The sequence below is a fragment of the Rhinolophus sinicus genome, linkage group LG01 (assembly GCF_036562045.2).
Source record: "Rhinolophus sinicus isolate RSC01 linkage group LG01, ASM3656204v1, whole genome shotgun sequence".
Classification (NCBI taxonomy): Eukaryota; Metazoa; Chordata; class Mammalia; order Chiroptera; family Rhinolophidae; genus Rhinolophus; species Rhinolophus sinicus.
The window spans coordinates 159,644,094-159,665,963 of record NC_133751.1 but is presented as its reverse complement, the minus strand read 5'-3'; the positions used below and the strand labels follow the sequence as shown (position 1 = coordinate 159,665,963).

General features: G+C 33.6%; 1 protein-coding gene across 6 annotated transcripts in view; it reads left to right on the top strand.

Annotated features, from left to right (window-relative positions):
* ATF2 (activating transcription factor 2) overlaps positions 1–21,870 on the top strand; it is a 73,695-nt gene that overhangs the window by 34,526 nt on the left and 17,299 nt on the right. For all 6 annotated transcript variants that reach the window (XM_019727477.2, XM_074338262.1, XM_074338286.1 and 3 more), the window contains 6 exons: positions 602–720; positions 867–995; positions 3,028–3,206; positions 3,855–3,969; positions 5,744–5,830; positions 18,526–18,675. In XM_019727477.2, coding sequence (XP_019583036.2) covers positions 602–720; positions 867–995; positions 3,028–3,206; positions 3,855–3,969; positions 5,744–5,830; positions 18,526–18,675 — 779 coding nt within the window. The remainder of the gene's footprint in view (positions 1–601; positions 721–866; positions 996–3,027; positions 3,207–3,854; positions 3,970–5,743; positions 5,831–18,525; positions 18,676–21,870) is intronic.

The following is a 21,870-nucleotide window of genomic DNA, read 5'->3' as shown; positions in this document are numbered from 1 at the left end:
GCTTGAAAAATGCATTAAAATAGGAAATTAGCTTCAGTAGATGGTAATAAGGAGGATTTTGTTTTGCTTTTGTTTCAGTGCTCTTGTTTTAACCTTTTTCTTCCTTGTAGTCTTTTGATTTACTTACTAAAGATTCTGTTTTATCTTAAGCTTGCTTTCATAATAGAGCACCAACACTAGTGGAGGGCCCACTTAGAGTGAATATACATGCTCTTGTCCTCGTTTTCCCCAAATTGCATATATTTTAAATACGACTTTTAATGTAAATTTTTAAAAATTTTTATTGTGTTAAATAATGGTAATAGTTGATCTATGAGTAGAGGATGCTTATGTCACTCTACTCAGGGAGAAGGTGTGGACTAAGGAGCAAGAAGGACTTCTTTCATACTTTTGTGGTTCATAAACTGGGAGGAAATATCTTGAACTGCAACAAAAACTTAACCAAATTTTGTTTGCTTTAAAGGAAAAGGTCTTCCCAAAGGGAGAATTAACAGCTGACTGAACCACTCCTGCTAATTTAATTTGTTAATTTACTAGCTATATTTTAGGGTCCTGTATGATATTTAAAATCTGTGTGATCGCATCTTGACATTTATTTCAGATCAGACCCCAACACCAACAAGATTCTTGAAAAACTGTGAAGAAGTGGGTTTGTTTAATGAGTTGGCAAGTCCATTTGAGAATGAATTCAAGAAAGCCTCAGAAGACGACATTAAAAAAGTATGTTTTTAACCATGTAATTAAAAAAAGAGTACTTCTGACAGAATGATAATTATAGCTTACATTTCTTGCTTTCTTATTTTAGATATACTGATTGACTATTTTTTAAATCCTGACATTTTCTTTAATGCTTGCATTTATCTTAGATGCCTCTAGATTTATCCCCTCTTGCAACACCCATCATAAGAAGCAAAATTGAGGAGCCTTCTGTTGTAGAAACAACTCACCAGGATAGTCCTTTACCTCACCCAGAGTCTACTACCAGTGATGAAAAGGTTAGAAATTTATATTTATGGTAGAAACACATCAAGTGAAAAAAATCAGCATCCTGCGTAAAGTTTGATATTTGATCTATATAAAATGTTAAGATAATAAATTGTGCATAATTCAGTGTCAGGTTGTAACAATCTTATATGTGAAAGCCTGTGAATACTCATAGAAATAATCAGGGAAAGAAGAATCTGCCTTTATAGACAATTAGCTTTTTGTTACACAGGAAAATGATAGGGGAGAAAACAGCAGTCGTTTTAGATAAAACTTATTTTTAAAAGGATATATAAATTTAATTTTTCAGGGTTTTGCTATTTTATTTTTCACTGCTTTTTATAGTGACAGCTTAATTAAGAATCTTTACAACTAAAAATTCTGTGAACAAAGGTTATTTAGGCTTTTAAAGGGGTAAGGGCATAGTTACTTATTCTCAGCAGTGGATCTTTGGTAGCAGCAACTGAGATGATGTCTTAGTACAGGCCTTTTGTAGGTGTATGGTTTAGGACCTCATTCCTGGATCTTGAATAGCCTCGTAACTTGGGACCACCTGGGCTCTCACCTTAATATGTCTAAATCAGAGCCTTTGATTCTTTCCACAATTTTCCCTATCTCAGTAAATTTTCTCCCCATCCATCTAGTTTCTCAAACCAAGAATCTTTAATGCCTTCCTTTTCTTCATACTGAAACCAACAGCAAATCTTACCAAACCTACTTCTTGAGTATATCCTTAATTTATCCTCTTTTGTCTTCAGTGTCACCACTTTAGCCATCATAATCCATTGTTACTAACCTGCTTAAAACCCTTCAGCGGTTTGCCATTTCACTTAGAGTAACTTATACTCCTTCCATAAACCCTGATTGATTTGGGTTTGTCTACCTACCCAGCCTCTCTGGTGTGTGCGTCAAATATGTCAAGCTTTTTCCTGCCTCAAAGACATTACATTACTCTTGGTGTTGCTTCCTTCTTTGTAGAATGTTCTCCTTATCCTTTCAGTATCAGTTCAAATGCCATTTTTCAAATAAGCTTATCTTACTTCACTGTGCTAAATAGCCAACTCCAACCTTCTCTCCATTAATCTTTCATGATTTATTATGTTTTACTGTTACTTTGTAACAAACACATTTCAATCTGCAATTTTCTTATTTGTTTTACTTGTTTGTTGTCTCTCTCTTTCCACTAGGCCTTGAGGGAATGTTAAATTCTCAAACGTGTTGAATAGATGAAGTTCAGTAGTACTAGTTTATCTTTATTCCTGTGTAGCTTAATAAGATTTTGATAATAAGTGGCAGCATAATTCAAAGTGCACAGTAGACCCTATTTTTATACTAACTAGTTCAGGAGTTGTGGGTACCGTTAATCTTTTTGTTACCTAACTTGTAAAACTGGGGAAAAGACCATTTGTAAGGTCCTGGCTAACTCACAGATTCTGTGTTTTTTCTTTAATTTGGGAAGATCTCAGTGCAATAATTATTTATTTTATATTCGAGATATCAATATTACTTGGCCTTTTGATACTGAGAAATTACTGGTAATGGAGAGGTAGCTACCAAAAGCAAACATTTGTACTGCTTTAAAAAATTTATTAAACGTTTCTATTACTGGACTTGTATCAGCCATAACACAGTCTCCTTGACCTCTTTTCTTTTTATACAGTATAATGATGGAGTGATTAGGCAATCCCTTCTGGATTTTAAGTTTTTTGATTCCATGAGAATGGATTGCTTTTTATTTTTTTTCCAAAATTCTCATGGAATCAACCACGTTGCTCAGCATAGCTTATTTCTGGATTAATAAGAAAATAAATTGTACTGAGAAAAACCAGTCAGATATTTTAAAATTAAAATATAAACATTGCATTTGAAACCTTAAGCTGCTTATAAAATTTTTTAAAATTAATTTTAGCTATTATTTTACTTTGGGGGGTATTAAGTATTGTCCCTTGGATGCTTTTGGAAGTGTGTTGTATATTCTGTTCATTAAGGTACATGAATTGACTTGCATTTTTAAATTCCACCCTTTATTTCATTGTTAAATAGGAAGTATCATTGGCACAAACTGCACAGCCCACATCAGCTATTGTTCGTCCGGCATCATTACAGGTTCCCAATGTGCTGCTTACAAGTTCTGACTCAAGTGTAATTATTCAGCAAGCAGTACCTTCACCAACCTCAAGTACTGTAATCACCCAGGCACCGTCCTCCAACAGGCCAATCGTGTAAGTGATTTGGGCCAATCATTGAACTATTTATGACTTGTTACATTTTTGTTGTCATGATATTTTTCTAAGACAGTTGGTTATTCAAAAATTGTGACCTTAGTTTTGTGTGTGTGTGTGTGTGTGTGTGTGTGTGTCTGTCTGTCTGTCTGTCTGTGTCTGGGTCTGTGAATCATATTCATGCTTTGATTTTTGGATTAAGTACTTGGGTGGTCTTTGTTAAATATAAATGTTATCTAATAGATTAGAAATTAAATATCTAAAACTTCATTTTAAAAACAAAACAACATAGAATGTGATTTCAAGGTGGTCTCTTATTTTCATGTATTTCACACAAAACAAAAAATTATTCTGTCACAGATGACATTTCTTTCAGATAAGTAGGTCTCAAAGCTTTCTGATAAGAATTTTTCTCACTTAACATACTGGAGATTGTCCAAAGTAAATCTGTAACTTTTTCCATTTTTTTCCACGCTGATACATTACGCATTTTAGATATGATTTTAAATAATTAAATTTTGCAATTTGCATTGGCTAGAAAATTTATTTTTGATGATACAGTAATAGGAGTAAAACTATTATACTCTTGTATTTTTTTGAGACAATTGATACAGATTTCTTTAATTTCCTTTCTTTTGTTTTTCTTAGTCCTGTACCAGGCCCATTTCCTCTTCTGTTACACCTTCCCAATGGACAAACCATGCCTGTTGCAATTCCTGCATCAATTACAAGTTCTAATGTGCATGTTCCAGCTGCAGTCCCAGTAAGTTTGAAATTTAGACTATTCAAATCTTTTCTTTAGAGCAAAACTGATCTTTGTAATCAGAAAGTACACATGGGGCTGCTTGATTGGTTTATGAAACTGAATTCAACAAAATATTAGTGGCAAGTAGTATTTTTTACTCATTGATACTTATGATAATATATACCATTCAAGGCAAACATAATTGGATAGAAAATATTTTTTCGTCCTCTAAAAATCTTGTTTTTCTTGTATTTTCAACATTAAGAACTTTATTCCTATTCAACTCATTTCAATTTGAGTAGATTTGTAGAATTCAAATATTAACACAGATTTCTATTTTTTTAAGAAGATATTTATACTAGAACACTTGTCAGGTAATTCCATGGTATTTCGATTAGTGTAGAAATTGTTTATAAAAACACTTCCTGTGAATTTTTATGATCAAGTTCGGTTTATGTAATTTTTTTGCTGGTCCAAGAATGTGAAAATCTAAACAGTCTAAAACAATAGTTAGTCCCCCACTTTCCTAATGAGAAAATCCAAAAGAAAAGTGTTTTGAGGGGCATGTTAAGTTACATAAATTTTGAAAGACATTGGCAGTAGTTTAATATCTACTTACAATATTTAATAATTTAGTAAATATTTAAAAGCACATTCTTTGGAATAATGTAAGATAGAAATAATTTTGTTTTATAAAACCATTTTATAAAACAATTTTATTCGACTGTGTCTTCAACATTAAAGTTTTCATCATTAGAACCACTTTTTAAGACGTCTGACACACTTTTCCAAAATGCACTATTTTCATTTTTACCTTAGTAATTTCAATATAAGACTTTTTGAATCTATCATTGTCTTCCTGGAAATCTTACCCCAAGCCCTAAAACTCATTTATGTAATAAAAAGGTAATTTCTTCTTTAACCTTGTAGATAGAGATTTCTGATCAGGATAATGTAATCATTTATAGCTTTTAAAAATTACTTTTAAAAGCCTACTTATAGTAACATCCAACACTTTTGGTGAGATTATACACCGAGGAATTACTAAAATTAATGTTAAGTATTTTTTTATTAATGAATTCTTCCAAGTGACCTTTCTAAGTATCCAGAATTAGCATTGATTGAAATAAGTTCAGGATTATGTGATCTTCAAACAACTTCGCTGTTTAAAATACATTGTTTGAGAGACTTTATAAGGACTCAAATATAAGTTGAAAACTTTCTCTTTTCTGAGGATATTTTTGAGGGGGAAGCATTCTTGCCCTGTACTTGAGGTTATATGGTTATCCTGTTAAATGTAACTTTGATGAAAGAAACTGATATTAAAAAGAGGTATAATTTATAACAGTAACTAATCACGTAGTGTTGATACTAGATTTAAAAGAAAAAGCAAGACACAAAAAGTTTATATATATTTTAGAAAAGCATAGTTCATTGTTGAAATTATTTTTTATTCCTAGCTTTGACATTCTTTCCTTTCACATTCAAAATAGAAGTGTGACAGATCTGTGAGAAGTTTTGCATCAATCACTTTGAATATTGAGTTTCTATAAGGAGGAAACATTTAAAAAAAAAAAAGAAACTGAAATTGAAGTTTAGGGAAGCAAATGTCTCAGAGAAATTGACAATTTTGAAGGATAAATCAGGATGTAAGATCGATAAGAGTTTAGAGTATAGATACAGTTTTCTGATTCTGAAGTCTCAAATTATTATTGTAGCCATTTTGCAAATAAAGTACAAATCTCATTTTGAATATATTGTCTAGCAATTGTTTTTACTGCCTTTCGCATAGCTCGTCCGACCAGTCACCATGGTGCCTAGTGTTCCAGGAATTCCAGGTCCTTCATCTCCTCAACCAGTACAGTCAGAAGCAAAGATGGTAAACAAGATTTATTCGTTCTGTATATTTCTTGAGCCTGTTTTGAATTATTTTCCATTAAAGACCACTTCAAAGGCACAGTTTAGATCCCATTTTGTAAAATTATGGACTGCATTACACTATTAGAAGAATTAGAAAATTTGGAAAAGGAAAGCTTCCAGTAGCATAGTGACTAGTTGGTGATGCTTTAAAATAAATGGACGCATTGGGAGTAAATTTCTAATTCTTGTCGTTGGTTTGTATGGTTTTTTGGCTGTGGCTTTTTAAACAAACTCTCCTCCTGGTGGAGGCTAGGAATATTACAGCTGACACTAGCTGGAATCTGAAGGTAGTGCTGACATGAGTAACGGGTTTTAAACAGTGATATCAATTTGTAGAACAGTATTGACAAGAATGCTGAAATAGTTTACAAGTTAATAAACATTGCACCTAATATATAAATACAATTTTTATTTTCTTTAGAACACTAAGAAATTGATGTTAAGGGATGAACTATAGGGGGTGGCCAGTGAGCTCAGCTGATAACACCAAGGGATGAGTTATAGATTAAGAGTCAGGAGACATGTATTTTAATTTTAATCCTAACTCTGCTATTCACCACCCTTAACTAAGCCACTTTAACTTTTCTGAGACTCAGTTTCCTCATCTGTAAAATAAAGGGATTAAATTTAGATTTCTGGGTTTCTCTTAGCCCAAATCCTGTAAATTTGCTAATTTTCTTGGCAGAAGACCTGAAGCTGCTGCTTTTTAAAAAAACATTCTCTCTACCCTTCATATGTCTTAAATTTCATCTAGTGTCTTTATTTAAAATGACAGTAAACTCTATACCATATATAAATGAATCCCCTAAGAGGCCTTGTGATAATTAATCCCATCCTGAAGGATAACAAAACCACAATTTTGAATCATGGCTTTCAACAGAGAGCACTGTTTAGTCTTTTACTTGAGTTGTGAACCTTTGAAGCAAAGGATGGTAGGACCTGAGAAAGCCTTAACGCATGTTAATTCATGATGCTCTTTCAGATGGAGTCCCCACGAATATTTGTTGGGATCATTCTGCAGTTGTTATGTGTGCTCAAGGACATCACTGAGCTAACTCAGTGGATGGTTTATTTTATTAGCCTCCCCGCTCCTTGCCCCCAGGCCTCAGGACTATGGTAAACTCCCTTGGAGAAGCTCTCTGTGGTTTGTGGGGTGAGGGTAAGGACAGCAGTTTTTTTATGCTGAGCTTGCGCACAGTGGGTGTGAGTATCTATCACAGCTTTGGGAAGAGACCTCAGTGGGCCCATCTGCCAAAAAGAAGGGCACAGAATATCCCAGATTGAATGCCAGCAGAGGTCCCTTGCACGATGCCATGGCCTGTGTGGAATTACAGAGTGGGAATGGAGGGTCTTGCCCTCTACAACCAACGTGCAGGGCAGCCAGCAGCTGGACTGGTTTTCCAAAAAGCTGTACACAATATGATGCCTCTACTGTGCATCATCATCTTTTTTTAATCAGTGTAATTCTTCTACAGTCTAACATACTCCAGGGCAAATTCTTAACAGCAACTAATGAATGTCTCCTGAGGAAATCAACAGATAGTTATTAGGTACCTATTATGTGCATCAGTTCTATGATAGGTACTATACTAGCAATGTAAATTTGTACACATAAATGTCATTATATATTGCAAGTCTTTACAATTTCTATTAGTATTCTAATTAATATTGTCCATTAGTGCAAATAATCAATCTGAAATTGGCATGTGATAACTTTCTAACAATAAAACTTACACATCATCTGAATAAACAGTAGTTGCTTAAGGAGTATGCAAATTAGCTGGTTATTGGTTGTGGGAGATCTTGGAAACCTGAGAGGGAAATTTTTCACATAACGTCATGTTTAGGTCAAAATTTTGGAAATACTAAGATGAACCTTCTTCAATTGATAGCCAAAGAGCTTCACTGGGAATGTTTTTTACACTTTTTACTTTAAACATATTGTATTAATGAAAAATTCAAGTAGTGAGAATTGAGTGGAAATAGGAGTTAAAGAGATCATATTGTTGTACACTGCATCTAAAAATATTTTTACAAATTCAGAGGACTTTTTTCCTCACAAATTCAAAATGAACAAATCAGATTTAAAGAAATACTCTTGCCTTACTAGAGTACGCCCTATTGGAACTATTATATCTATAGAGAGAGCACTTCACTAAATAACATTTTCTAAGTCACCAGGAAATTAATAAGAATAAAAGTGTTTTGTGTGCTTGTATATTAAAAAATACCAAAGCTATAACTTGCACAAATTTATATATGGAAAGCAGTCATTGGTTGAAGGCCCCAAAATAGCATGGGGAGTCACAGATTGCCCCACTTAAATTTAATAATCCAAATAAATTTCTTACTAGAATTTTGCTAATGTGAAATAGCTATATTTAGATGATTGCCTATTTTTGTTGGGATAGTAAATAAAGTTGTCCTATTTTTATTTAGATAAAGAGTTGGAAGTTAGTCTATTTCCTTTTTTTAACATTTCATTATGGAAAATTTCAAACATACAAAGTAAACAGTATAATACAATGAATCCCCATGTACCCATCACCCAGCTCCAATTATTAGCAATATAACTGCCATTCTTATTTTATCTATACCTCACACCACTCCCTCCTCCCACTCAATTATTTTGTCATGGACTTTTTTTCTTTAATGTAAAATTTACATACATTGAAATGGACTGATTGTAACTGTACAGTTTTGGTAAATAAGTACACTTATAAACTCACCACCCGTATTATGATGTAGAACATTAACATCTACCCAGAAAGTGTCTTTTATTTTCCTTCCCAATCAGTTCACTTCCCCCAACTGTTCTTATATTTGTCACCAGCAATTAGTTCTAGAACTTCATATAACTGGATTCTATATGTATACTCTTGTGTCCAGCTAAGCATATGTGAGATTTATCCTAGTTGTTGAGGGTATCATAGTTTGCTTCTTTTTATTGTTGAGTAGTATTCCATTGTGTGAATAGAATATACCATAATTTCTTCATCCATTCTCCTGTTGATGGACACTTAGTGGCTTTTATTTAGTGTTTAGCTATTGTGACTAAAGCTACTATGCACATTTTTATATAACTTTTTGTGGACGTATATTTTCATTTGGTCTCTCTACCAACGAGTAGACTTTCTTAGAGTGTAGGCATACATTTAACTTTATAAGTAATAGCAAGAGCTTTTTCCAAAGGTTTACATTCCCACAAGCTGTGCATGGGAAGTCCAGTTGTACCCACATTTTTGTCAGCATTTGGTTTTATCGTTTTCCTTGTAGACATTCTAGGAGTGTATAGCAGTATCTTGTGGTTTTAATTTGCATTTCCAATTTGGCCTGACATTTTTGTGATATCTTTTGCCCATTTTTAATTTGAGTTACTTGTCTTTTATTACGGCGTTATATGAATTTTTTCCTATATATGCTAGATACAAATTGTTTGTTACATATATCTTACAAATATTTTCTCTTAGTCTGTAACTTGCCTTGATTTTTCTTAATGGTATATTTGTACTATCATTGATTACTACTGTTATCTTTAATATTTCCTGTCTCCCACTTAATTGGGTTTAATTTGCTTATCTTTTTCTTTAGCTTATTAAAGTGGAAGCTTAGATTATTGATTTAAATCTTTTTACCTTCCTAATATAGGAATTTAAAACTGTATTTTTCTTTCTGCACAAATTTTGATATGCTATATTTTCATTATCATTCATTTTCTAATATCCCTCATGATTTCTTTGAACTGTGGGATATTTAAAAGTGTATTGTATAATTTCCAAATATTTTGAGACTTTTTCTTACTGATTTCTATTTTAATTACATTGTGGTTTGGTAACATACCATCTTTGATATATTTGATTGTCCTGTGTTTCCGTTTTCTAATATATCATAGCTATTTGGCTCATTTGTGAAAACAATAGATGGTGCCATGCTATTCAATTAACATGAACTGGTAACAAAATACCAATTGCATGGTATGCTGAGGGAATTCTGATTAATTGGGATTTTTTTTTTGTTGTACAGAAATTATTTTATTTCACACTTCTATTGGTTTTATATTTTCATCAAGTATTATTAGTCTGTTTTCACTGTCTTAGTAAGTTGTGTAGAATGAACCTTATTTTAGTATTTGTTTGATTCAAGAATTTTCAGTGCTTGCACAGTCATTCTCATCAACGTCAACTATATTGATACATTGTTACAAGTTCAAAACAAATTATCAACCAGAATAATTTGTGGGAATAACCAGAAAGAGTTTGGTTTTTGTAGTTTAATTCATGTTTATATGTTTTGCCTCAGTCTCATTTAACAATTATTTCTATTGATTGTTATTTAACATACATTTCTTGGATACCAAGAAATTCGGCACATGTGGTATTAAATTCTGAGATTTATTTATTTTTTGCATATGTTCCAGTGATCATCAAAAGAGTAAAAAAGTCTTATCTTTAAGAAGGCCATTATTGATTTTTTTCAACATATACCAACAATATTATTAATGAAGTGTTTGGTTTTTTTCGGGTTTTTGGTATCTTTGATATGGTGATTTATGTACAAAACCATTATTGAGGGACTACTTTTTAAAAATAATACTAGCTTTTTTTTTTAAGTTACAGATTTAAAAAGTTCATTCTTCCCTAGTTCTCAAGGTCAATTTACAAATCTAACTACATAATTAACACTTTTAAAGGACTTAAAATACAATTAATATTAAACATCTTAAACTTCATTTTAAATGTAATATATCCTGTTTTCTCTATGGTACCTCAGTTATCTAAGAAAATTTCCCAAGTACTTGAATAGCACTTGAATTTAATTAAATTATAGATATAATGATACTTGGTTTTCTTAAACATTCCTGTATGATTTAGAGGCTAAGTAAGGTTATCTTAGCTCTTCAATGAAAATCACAGGAATAAATCAGTCTCTTAAATATTTTAAATTGAAATCCAGGGGTAATCTACTAGTCTATGTGGCAAGTTATTTTAGGTACCGTGTTTCCCCGAAAATAAGACCTAGCTAGACAGTCAGCTCTAATGTGTCTTTTAGAGCAATAATTAATGTTAAAGACCCGGTCTTATTTTACTATAAGACCGGGTTTTATATATAATATAATGTAATGTAATGTAATGTAATGTAATGTAATGTAATGTAATATAATACAATATAATATAATTAATATAATATAATATATAATACCGGATCTTATATTAATTTTTGCTCCAAAACACGCATTAGAGCTGATTGTCCGGCTAGGTCTTATTTTCGGGGAAACATGGTACTTTTAGAACATAAAGTACCAAATAAGTACAGATTACTTCTAAATTTGAATTAAAATGTTATTGTCATTGATTTACTTTTTTATGCTTCAAGGTATCTAAACTTAAAAAGACTTACAAATGAAGAAATAATTGTATCATCCCAAGTGAAGAAAGTTCATATCCCAATATACAGAAGTTTCTTAGTGACCAGACAAGTGATCACAGGACTTTATTCTCTTCTCCATCAGTGATAGAACTCCACATCTATGCTCTTCAAATGAGTAGTTCCCAACTCATATCTAGATTCACATTAAACTTTAAATAATTTTTCTGACTGTTCCTCAGTCTGCAGCCCTTCAATGAAACTTATAATTTCTTCTTTCAGTGCTCCCGTTGGATTTTGCTTTATTGTTGTGTTCAGTTCTCTGAAAATATTTAAAACATCCTCCCTGTTTGGTTTTGCATCTCTCTTAAGGATTTATTTGATCTTTGTGGTCAGTCTATTAATGACATGCTAAATAGTGTAGCAGTGGTCATTCTGCTAAAATGATCTGTGGTTAAAAAGTAATGTGAGAGAAATGGCAGCACTGCAACACATAAAATGAGTAGCAAACTGCAGTTGAAGGGAAACTGATCTTCAGATGCCCAGTGCTTACAGGAAGATACATATATTGTGTTCGTGTCTCCTATAAATACTGAAATAATATCCTCCTTTTCTGCTGAAGAAATGTCTTCAAAGCAAGCTTCTTCTTCTTTTTCTTTTTTTAATTTTAAGAACTTTAAAATAAGTCTTTGGAAAAGTAAAAGTGTGCCAAAAATTTTTTAGAAGATTATCTAGTACCTTTTTTTCCCAGAGAAAACTCTTGTTTGTTTTTAAGATTTTTATTAAAATATAGCTAACATACAGTATTCATTAGTTTCAGGTGTATACCATAGTTATTCAACATTTATATACCTAAAGAAGTGATCACAATGATAAATCCAGCAACCATCTGACACCATACTATACAATCACAGTATTATTGACTATATTCTCTATGCTGTACATTACATCCCCATGACTTACTCGTTTCATACCTGGAATTTATTTTTTTTTTAAAAGATTTTATTGGGGAAGGGGAACAGGACTTTATTGGGGAACAGTGTGTACTTCCAGGACTTTTTTTTTTCTTCCAAGTCAAGTTGTCCTTTCAGTCTTTTTTGTGGAGGGCACAGCTCAGCTCCAGGTCACGTTGCCGTTGCTAGTTGCAGGAGTGCAGCCCACCATCCCTTGCGGGAGTCGAACCGGCAACCTTGTGGTTGAGAGGATGTGCTCCAACCAACTGAGCCATCCGGGAGCTCAGCGGCAGCTCAGCTCAAGGTGCTGTGTTCAATGTTAGTTGCAGGGGGCGCTGCCCACCATCTCTTGCAGTACTCGAGGAATCCAACTGTCAGCCTTGTGGTTGGGAGCCCGCGCTCCAACCAACTGAGAGCCATCTGGGAGGCAGCTCAGCTCAAGGTGCTGTGTTCAGTCTTAGTTTCAGGGGACGGAGCCTACCGTCCCTTGCTGGACTCGAGGAATTGAACTGGCAACCTTGTGGTTGAGAGCCCACTGGCCCATGTGGGAATTGAACCGGCAGCCTTTGGAGTTAGGAGCACGGAGCTGTAACCACCTGAGCCACCGGGCTGGCCCCCATTCCTGGAATTTTGAACCTCTTATTCTCCTTCACCTCCCCCCTCTTTTAAATGTTTCAATTATGGTGACATTCAATATTATTTTGTGTTAATTTGAGGTGTGCAGAATAGAGGTTAGACCTTTATATAGTTATCCAGTACTTTTTAATACTACAGAAAAATTCGTGGGCTTTATTTTCTACAAAATTGCGCTGGATCTCACCAAATTTAAGTTGAGAGGTTTTGTTTGTCATTAAGCACATAAACCATAGGTATTTACTGCGTGTTATTCTTCTAAGAAAACAATTTTGTTATGTAATATTTGTAATCAAAAAGTAAATCTTCTGAATGTTAATCATCTAGGAGTTTTGTTTAAGAAGATTTAGTAAAGTACTTAGTAGCATTCTCCAGAATCATTCCTTTAAGACTCGTGTGACAAACTGAGAAATATCTTTGCACACAGTGGGTAGCCAGTAGGTTTTCTGCAGGGGGTTTCTACTGAGAGCTGACAGAGGGCATCTTGGCAAATGTTCAGAAACCTACATTAACTTAGTTGGGCCCTGCATGGAACCTCATGTTCAGCAGAATTCTTTTGACCTGCCTCTGCATGCCAAGCTAATCAGCAAACACCTAATGAGCCCACTCCAAAGAAACAGACTCTCTTCCAACCTCCTTCATTTTCATATGTTCTCTAGGGGTGGAGAGACAAGACTTCATAAGGACTGATGATGCTGCAAAGACCACAATAATGATAATTAACTTGCTGAATTTAGAAGATTATGCTGTTAATTAGTTGCAAAATAAAGATAAGTAATAGAGCAGCAGATGGTAGGATAACACCCAGGAGAAAGGAGGGTTATTACTCTGATGAGCTTTTGTGGCACATATGAAATATGGATCTGACTTTTTCATAAATTGTTTCTAGAGAACATTATATTTTTTCTTTGAACTCTGATGGAATAGTTTGTTCCTACTAAGTTCTGACAGATGTGATAAAATTTGTTTACCGGATACAACATACAACATAGAATTTGAATAGCAAATTATTTTTAGCACATCAGCTCTTAAATGAATAGGTCAAATTGATCACAACAAACTGTTCACCCTTTAATTACTTCAGTCCATGTCACTCTAAGAAAAACATTTTCAATAGAGTATTGAATGTTACATCGCTAAAAATTCTAAACATTAAAACACTAGTCTGCTTAGAAACACAATAATTTAGTTTTCTTTCAGACAATGTTCCTACTTTAGTTTAAAATTATGCCTACGTTTTATGTACATGTTAGAGAATATAGACCTTTTAAATCTTAATTCCGTTAAGTACTCAAATCTTTTACTTATTAAATTTCTCTATTGAGAGAAATTTTGATCTTAGTAATGTATTGACCAATGTCTAATACCCCGATCAATTATTAATATACTTAGAATACTTAATATTAGATAAAAGCTCTACTTCGGCAAAACTTTTGTTTAAAACTTGTTCAATGAACTTGGAGTCAACAGTTGACAGGATTTCTTGTCCTAACTCTGCTTCTAACTCACTCTGTGATTCTGGAATGTAATTTACTCTTTGGGCCTTAGTTTATTCGTAAGATGGTGATTGGACTATTGATTTCCAGTATCTCCGCTAGCTCAAAAATTATATTGTAAAACTCCCATTGTACTTATGTGTTTTCATTAATTTTTTTTGAACCAAAGTATTTTTCCTTCTTTAAAATGTGTCCAGCAAATATATACAGGTGGATTGTAGATATCCTTATATTAATTGTAAAATTTATATGAATAATATTTAGTGATAACTTTTTCACCTAATCTGTTCGATTTTTTAGCATACTTATATATTTATTTCTTTTTTAAAAAATTTGCATTTCAGAGCAGTGTTAATTAACCCTTGAGAATCTTTTTCTTAAATTTTGTACCCAGTGGTACACTTTCCAAGTCAGACCCATTGTAATCAATGTAACAGCATGAAACAAACATTAGCGTTTCCTCACTGGATGAGTGCTGTATACCCTAGGGCAGTCAAGAGAGGATAATGAATGAATACTGATGTTGCTTTTAAGTGCTCTATAAGGTAGTAACTTGCCCTACTAAAGATTATTCAAGAGAGTGATGTTTATGTACTTCAGACTCCCCTATGTGCAGTTACTGTATTTCATTAATTCTAAGAGTAAAGCTCTTCACTATAAAACTTTAAATGCTCTTCAGTTCTATGATGTTTTCTACCAAAGGACTTAAAAATGTTTTACCAACACAATTTGCCAAGCTTCACATCTCAGCCACTACTTATATTTATGCACATTTTATATCCAGAAATAAAAACTTAAGTCTAACAGTAGAGGCTGGGTACCATTCATTTTATTTTGATGTCTAACATATAAAGATATAATTATGCAGAGTGACGACCTCCCCAGATTCTCCTTTGTTCTGTTTGTATGACCCACACTTTCAAACTCCTATCTTTCTAATTTTTAATTGTTCTTTGACCATTTAATCTAGGGATCCCTACCTGATTATAGCCAACTACCACTTTGGTCACTTACCTAATTTTAAAAAAACATTAATCCACTTACACATTATCCCATCAGTTAGTAACGAGTGTCCCAATTTCCTGAGTCGTGGCCACTAAATGTGGTTATTTCTGCTTGTTTAAGAAAAATGAGGAAGGAGCCAGGAATCTAGTTTTATCTGAATTCTGAAAGATATAGTGTATGATGTGATCTTGAGAATATATTTTACATAATAAAAATGTCTGAGGCCAATCCAGTACTTAAGATGATTCCCTAAGTACATTTATTTTCCTTAGTACATTTTGAAAATAAAAAAGTGTAGGAACTCTCTTAATTCTTTGGCATCTCCACCCCCACACCCATGCTAAGAAAATAGAGGCCTCGATCGCTATTTTTGAAGAAATAAGAAAGCTGACATTTGAGAAACCTTTTTATGAGTCAGGTAGTTTTGCATGTTATATTTAATCTTTACCTTAACCCTGCAAGGAATTTGTAGTATTGCCAGTTCTACAGATAAGGAAACTGAGACTAAAATATTAAATTTTTTGTTAAGTCACACAGATAATTTGAGGCAGAGTTAAATTCTGAACATACAGTGTCTTCTCAGCTTATATATTATGTACACAAATATGTATATAGCACACATTATGTATACCAGCCAGTGAAGATTCTAGGACATAACATGGTGCTGTTTGCAATTCATGAAGTAGTACTCTGTAAGAAAAGGAAAAAACATACCTGATCCTGGGATGGTATCACTTTAGCAGTTGCAGTATCAGATTGGGCATTCCTAGTCCTTTGTGGTTGTCTTTTGAATCATTAAGCCACCCAGCCTCAGATTATATTTCTTGATCTTTCTTTGTGTTTTTCGAACAAACCCAAAATTTGAACTAGCTTAATGGCTGTTTGAGCTTGGGCAAATGATCTCTGGTTTCCTAATCTGTAAAATAGGGACATTGTCCTATTAGAAATTCATTGTTAACACAATACGAATGGATTTCAAGTACATTGTGCTAAAGGAAAAAAGCCAGATTCAAAGGGCTTTATACTGTATGAATCCATTTATATGAATCCATTTATATGGTATTCTAGAAAAGGCAAAACTTTTGGGATCAGAAAACAGAGTTGTGGTTTCCAGGGGCTGGGTGTGTGAAGAGAGAATGACAAGAAAGGAGCATAAGGGAAATTGGGGGGAAGGGGGGTAATAGAATTGTACTGTACCCTGGTTGTAGGGGTGGTTCCATGACCGTATGTGCTTGTTAAAGCTTATAGAACTGTACACTAAAACAAGTTCATTTTACTGTTTGTAACTTACACCTCAATAAAACTTTTTTTAAACTACTGACTTTGTTTTTAAAATCATATCCAGAATCTACAATGATTAGCAGTAAGGAGAAAATGTCCACTAACAATTGTCCAGGTATAATTATTGCCTCAGTGGAAAACTTGGTGATCTTTTCATATATGCTTCAGTTTTTAAGGGATCTGGATCACTTATAGAAGGTAAGAGGATATGTATAGATAGAAATAAAGAAACTACAAATTTTTAAATAGTTGTAGAATTTTCTAAATTGTTCTTAGTTGGTGTGAATGAAAGCAATTGTATTAGAATCGTTTGGGGGTGTTTTTCGAAAGCTCTTCTCTCTTACCCACCCCTTTCTGCTGTATCTAGGAAAGGGAGAAAGAAAAGGTTGCCAAGAATCTGTTTTTAACATGCAACATTCTGACATTTATTTCTAGAAAGTTTGGGAAGCGCTGGATAGACTACAGCACAGTTCTCAGACCAATGTTTGTAGCCTCTCTCCCCCAAATTCGCACCTGTGTGTGGATCTTAGGAAAATGTAATGGCCATATTTCTGGATCAAATTTTGTCAGAAAACTTTATTTTGGACTCAAGAACTACATCTCATTAAGAACAGTATCAGCAATAATAGTTCCAGGTTTCTCAGGTCTCCAAGGTATCTTTCATAGCTAAAATACTATAGTATGATTGATTATCTTGTGCTAATTATTTCAAATTTACAGATCATAACAATAAAACCACCCCAAAAATCACACGTGACATTTTCACCAAAGAAACCGATTTCTGTTTATTAGCAAATATATTAGTTGTTCACTTATATAGCAAATCAATGTACCTAGTTGCTAAAAGGGAGCAAAGAAATATATAGGCAATCATTGATTGCTCTTAAAAAGCTTATTGTCTGGTTAGGGAGATAATATGTTCACATATGACTTGTTTTTACTAATAGAAAAATAAACTTTATTCAAATTGTGTCCTTATGAAGAGGTAACCATGAATATCTAGGGCCTCCTTCTAACGCTAGATCTGTTACACTCAGAGATTGGGTCAGGTACAATCCAGTTAACTGGCAAAATGGAACATAGTGGAAGGGATAGACTTAGAATTAGACCTGCTTACTGGAGACAGTGAAGACCGAAGTCAGGGGTGTCCAAACTGCGGCCCGCGATCCATTTTTTATTGGCCTGCAGCAAATTCCAAAAGTATATTTTAGTTTACTTAAATAAACCAGGTGAGGCAATACGTACTTCACCTCAAGTGAGTGGCCCGGCTGTTTGTGTATTTTACCGCGCATATGGCCCTTGGTGAAAAACGTTGAAAAAAGTTTGGACACCCCTGACCTAAGGGAAGCAAAAGCAGCTGTAGGTTTTCAGAGGAGGTTTAATGTGACAGACATTACAGTGGCCTAAAAAAAAATGCAGCATCAGGTCATTATCGAAGTAAACACTGACATCAGACCTGTAAACAGAGATCAGATGGGTCCAAACCTGGCAAAGAGATTTAGTTCGAAGAATCTAAGAGTCTGAGAATATTGGGCTATAGGATACAGGAATGGGGTGGGAAAAAATAGGCGAAAGTGTAAATAGTTAACTTGTGTTGCTTATTTGAGTTGGACAAAGCTAGTTATTTTTGGTCAGTGGTGTTTTTATTTTTCACTCTTTTTTCAAAATTGATTAGGAACAGCAAAGTATAGAATCCTCTAGTAGTACTAGATGAAAAGACTCGGAAGCTTTCCAAAGGTCCTTTTGTTTACCTTATCGATAAGGGTATTTATAATGGTCTTAGGAATGCAGTGAATAATTTTAAAGCCGAATGAATTACACATTTCTTAACAAATACCTTTTTTGGTTAGCCAAAGAGTATGTAGGAGTTGGATTTGGGTGGAAAGCAGAGAACTTTTTTTAAATTGGTGTTTGCATTTCAGAGATTAAAAGCTGCTTTGACCCAGCAACATCCTCCTGTTACCAATGGTGATACTGTCAAAGGTCATGGTGGCGGGTTGGTTAGGACTCAATCGGAGGAATCTCGACCACAGTCGTTACAACAGCCAGCCACATCCACTACAGAAACTCCGGTATGTGTGTGGTTTTTATCATTCAGCACTCTTACCATCCTTAAAAGAGCAAGTACAGTGAAACTTAATGACAACTTTATATACTTTGAAAAAAATTATTTTTGGTCATATTCCGAAAATGTGTCAGAAGCCTTAGGAAAAGGAAGTTCAATGTAAAAGTATTGGTATTAAATATAGTCAGTCTAGTCCATCAAGCCGTTGAGCAGTTGTTACTGTGTACAACACCCTGTATGTATGTCTAACATGGACATCAGTACTTTTTAAAGGAAACATTTTTTCTGTTGATTGTATTCAACAAGTAATGTGTATATGTATTATGTTACTAACATAAAGTGATTCTTTAATTAAATTTGCGAAACATCACCGAAGGAAAAGATATGTCTTATGGCAGCCATTTGTACTAGAGGTTCTTTTGACTTATCTCTAGTTTGTGACTGCCTATTAGATGATTGATATTTCTATATGTCTACAGTATATTTCACAGTAAAGCATTACTATATTTCTGTTAAATGTTTCAGAACTCTAGACCTTTTATCTTCTCTATTTAAAGAATGTTTAAAGAATGTTAGCGTTGACAATAAGTAGAACTTTCCATTTAAAGAAACACAGGTAAACAGCAAGTTTTAGAATGCCTCCTAAGCATAGGTATTTAGATAATTATATTTTATATTTACAAAACTTAGCATAAAGTGAAATATAGTGATTGTAATCCACTAAACAACTTTACTAAGGGTCTGAGAGAGGAGAAGTAAGTAAGCGAGTGTGTTTCAATGTCATAATTCGGGGGTTAGCAAACTGGCCTGTGGTGGGCCAGATGAAGCCCAGTGCTGTTTTTTTGTATGGTCTGCAAGCTAAGTATGGTTTTTACATCTTTACAAGTTCATTTAAAAGAAGAGAAAGAAATGTAGTGTATTTCCTTATACTAACGATAGTTTCCCTGCATCCAATTTTTGTTTATATCTTTACATTTTATTGTATTAGATGAAAGCACCACTGCTGTATCTCTAGTTTCTAGAATAGTTCCTATTTCTTTCTTTTCTTTTTTTAACAAAGTGGAATGAATGAATCAATGGAAGGAGGGAGAGAAGGAGGTACATATGCTTCTAATTAACCTCAAATCCTTGTTAGGTGTAAAAATATACAAATGTCTCTCTATAACAGTTTTCACTTATAATAATAGTATGATTAGCCTTTGCTGTAACACCTGAGCTCTCGATTAAAAAAACAACTGTTGTCTCCTATTCAGCCAAATGAGTAAAAGAAAAAAACCTGCTATTATCAGTAAGTTCAGAGGTTGAAGAAAATATTTCAAGGATGCCATTCTTGAAGTCAGAAATTTTTTTTTTGAAAAGATTAATATATAGATTAGGAGAAGATAGAAGTTTTATTTGTTCATACCATTTTAAAGTGTAATTTTATAGGTAAAAGATTGTTTTCAGGCTTCTTCTTTGGATCATGTGCCTGTGACCGCAAAATTCTGTTTCCTTTGCACTATTTCCAAGGGTTCATTTCCTGATTCCCACATTCAAATGTTCTATGGCACAATTCGGGGATTTGTGAAAGCCTTGGAGATATTTATTGTTTTGTATTCCTAGGCGCTAGACAATATCACTAGTGAGTGAAGATTCTGTCTCTGGCTGAGCTTAGATAACCAGGCCAATTCACTGAATGATGGGGTACAAGTTGAAATGAAAATCTGGACTCCTGTGGGATTCTACCCACCAGGAAAATGAGCATTAATAATTCCATGAACCTGATCCTTAGAAAAAGACTGACCCTAAGTTTGAAAAACTGAAGACAAGCTGAATCGAGTCGTGGGCCACATAATGAGTGTCAGTCAAGGACAGACTACATATGCAATGGTGGTTCCATGAGATCAGTCTCTACTTACAAGCAAATCTGTGACGAAAGAAAAAAAGAAGCAAACCAAGCAAACCACCGTGGATGTATTTCTGGAAAGAATGACACCTGAAGAAAAGCCTCAGGCAGGTCCTTCAGGAAGTATTCGAGAAGAAGACATTCTTAGAAGACATGACAGCTCCATTCGTGTTATAGTCCCTGAAGACCTTTCTGTGGGCAAGATGTGGAGGTGGATGGCAGAGATATTGATGATCCTGGCCCTGTGTAGGCCTACACTAATGTGTGTGTGTGTGTGTGTGTGTACCTTAGTTTTTAATAAAAAAGTTTCAGAAGTAAAAATACAGAAATTTTTTAAATAGAAAAAGTTTATAGAATAAGAAATACCAAGAAAAAATATTTTTGTACAGCTGTACAATGTGTTTTAAGTTTTAAGCTAAGTGTTATAGTCAAAAAGTTCTTTAAAAGTTTATGAAGTAAAAAAGTTACAGTAAGCTAAAGTTAATTTATTGTTGAAGAAAATTTTTTTATAAAGTTAGTGTAGCCTAAGTGTACAGTGTTATAAAGTCTACAATGTACAGCAGTGTCCTAGGTCTTCACGTTCACTCGCCACTCACTCACCTAGAGCAACTTCCATTCATGGTAAGTGCCCTGTACAGGTGCACAACTTTTTATCTTTTATACTGTAGTTTTAATGTACCTTTTCTCTGTTTAGATATGTTTAGATACACGCATACTTACCATTGTGTTACAGTTGCCTACAGTATTTAGTATAGTAACATGCTGTATATACAGCCTAGGTGTGTAGCAGGCTCCTCCCTCTAGGTTTGTGTAAGTGCACTCTATGATGATGTCACAACGACAAAATCACCTAACGATGCATTCCTCAGAATGTATCCCCATTGTTAAGTGGCACCTGACGATATACCAAAGTATGTATATATGCATACTTCTCTCCTGAATTTTAGAGCAACCAATTTTTATAGAAAATTTACAGATTTAACACTTTTTAATTTCAAAAATAGCATAGAAAACATGGCTTCCCATAGTTAATTTAAATAAGTTATTAAATATTTTGCTTTAGTACCTTATTAGTTTTAAAAGGGTTGAATAATACCATAATGTATTGAACAAAACCATAATATACTTTTAAGAGTGCACTTTGGAAAATATAAGATCTATATACATGGTCATTTGGGTAGCATTTTCAACATCATATTATTTCTATATTAAATGAAAATATTATAGAAACTTTAAAAATATATTTAATATAATAGTGACTTAGTGAGACTCCTTGTTTTAGCAATGCTCAATTTATTTCAAGGAATTTATTAAACC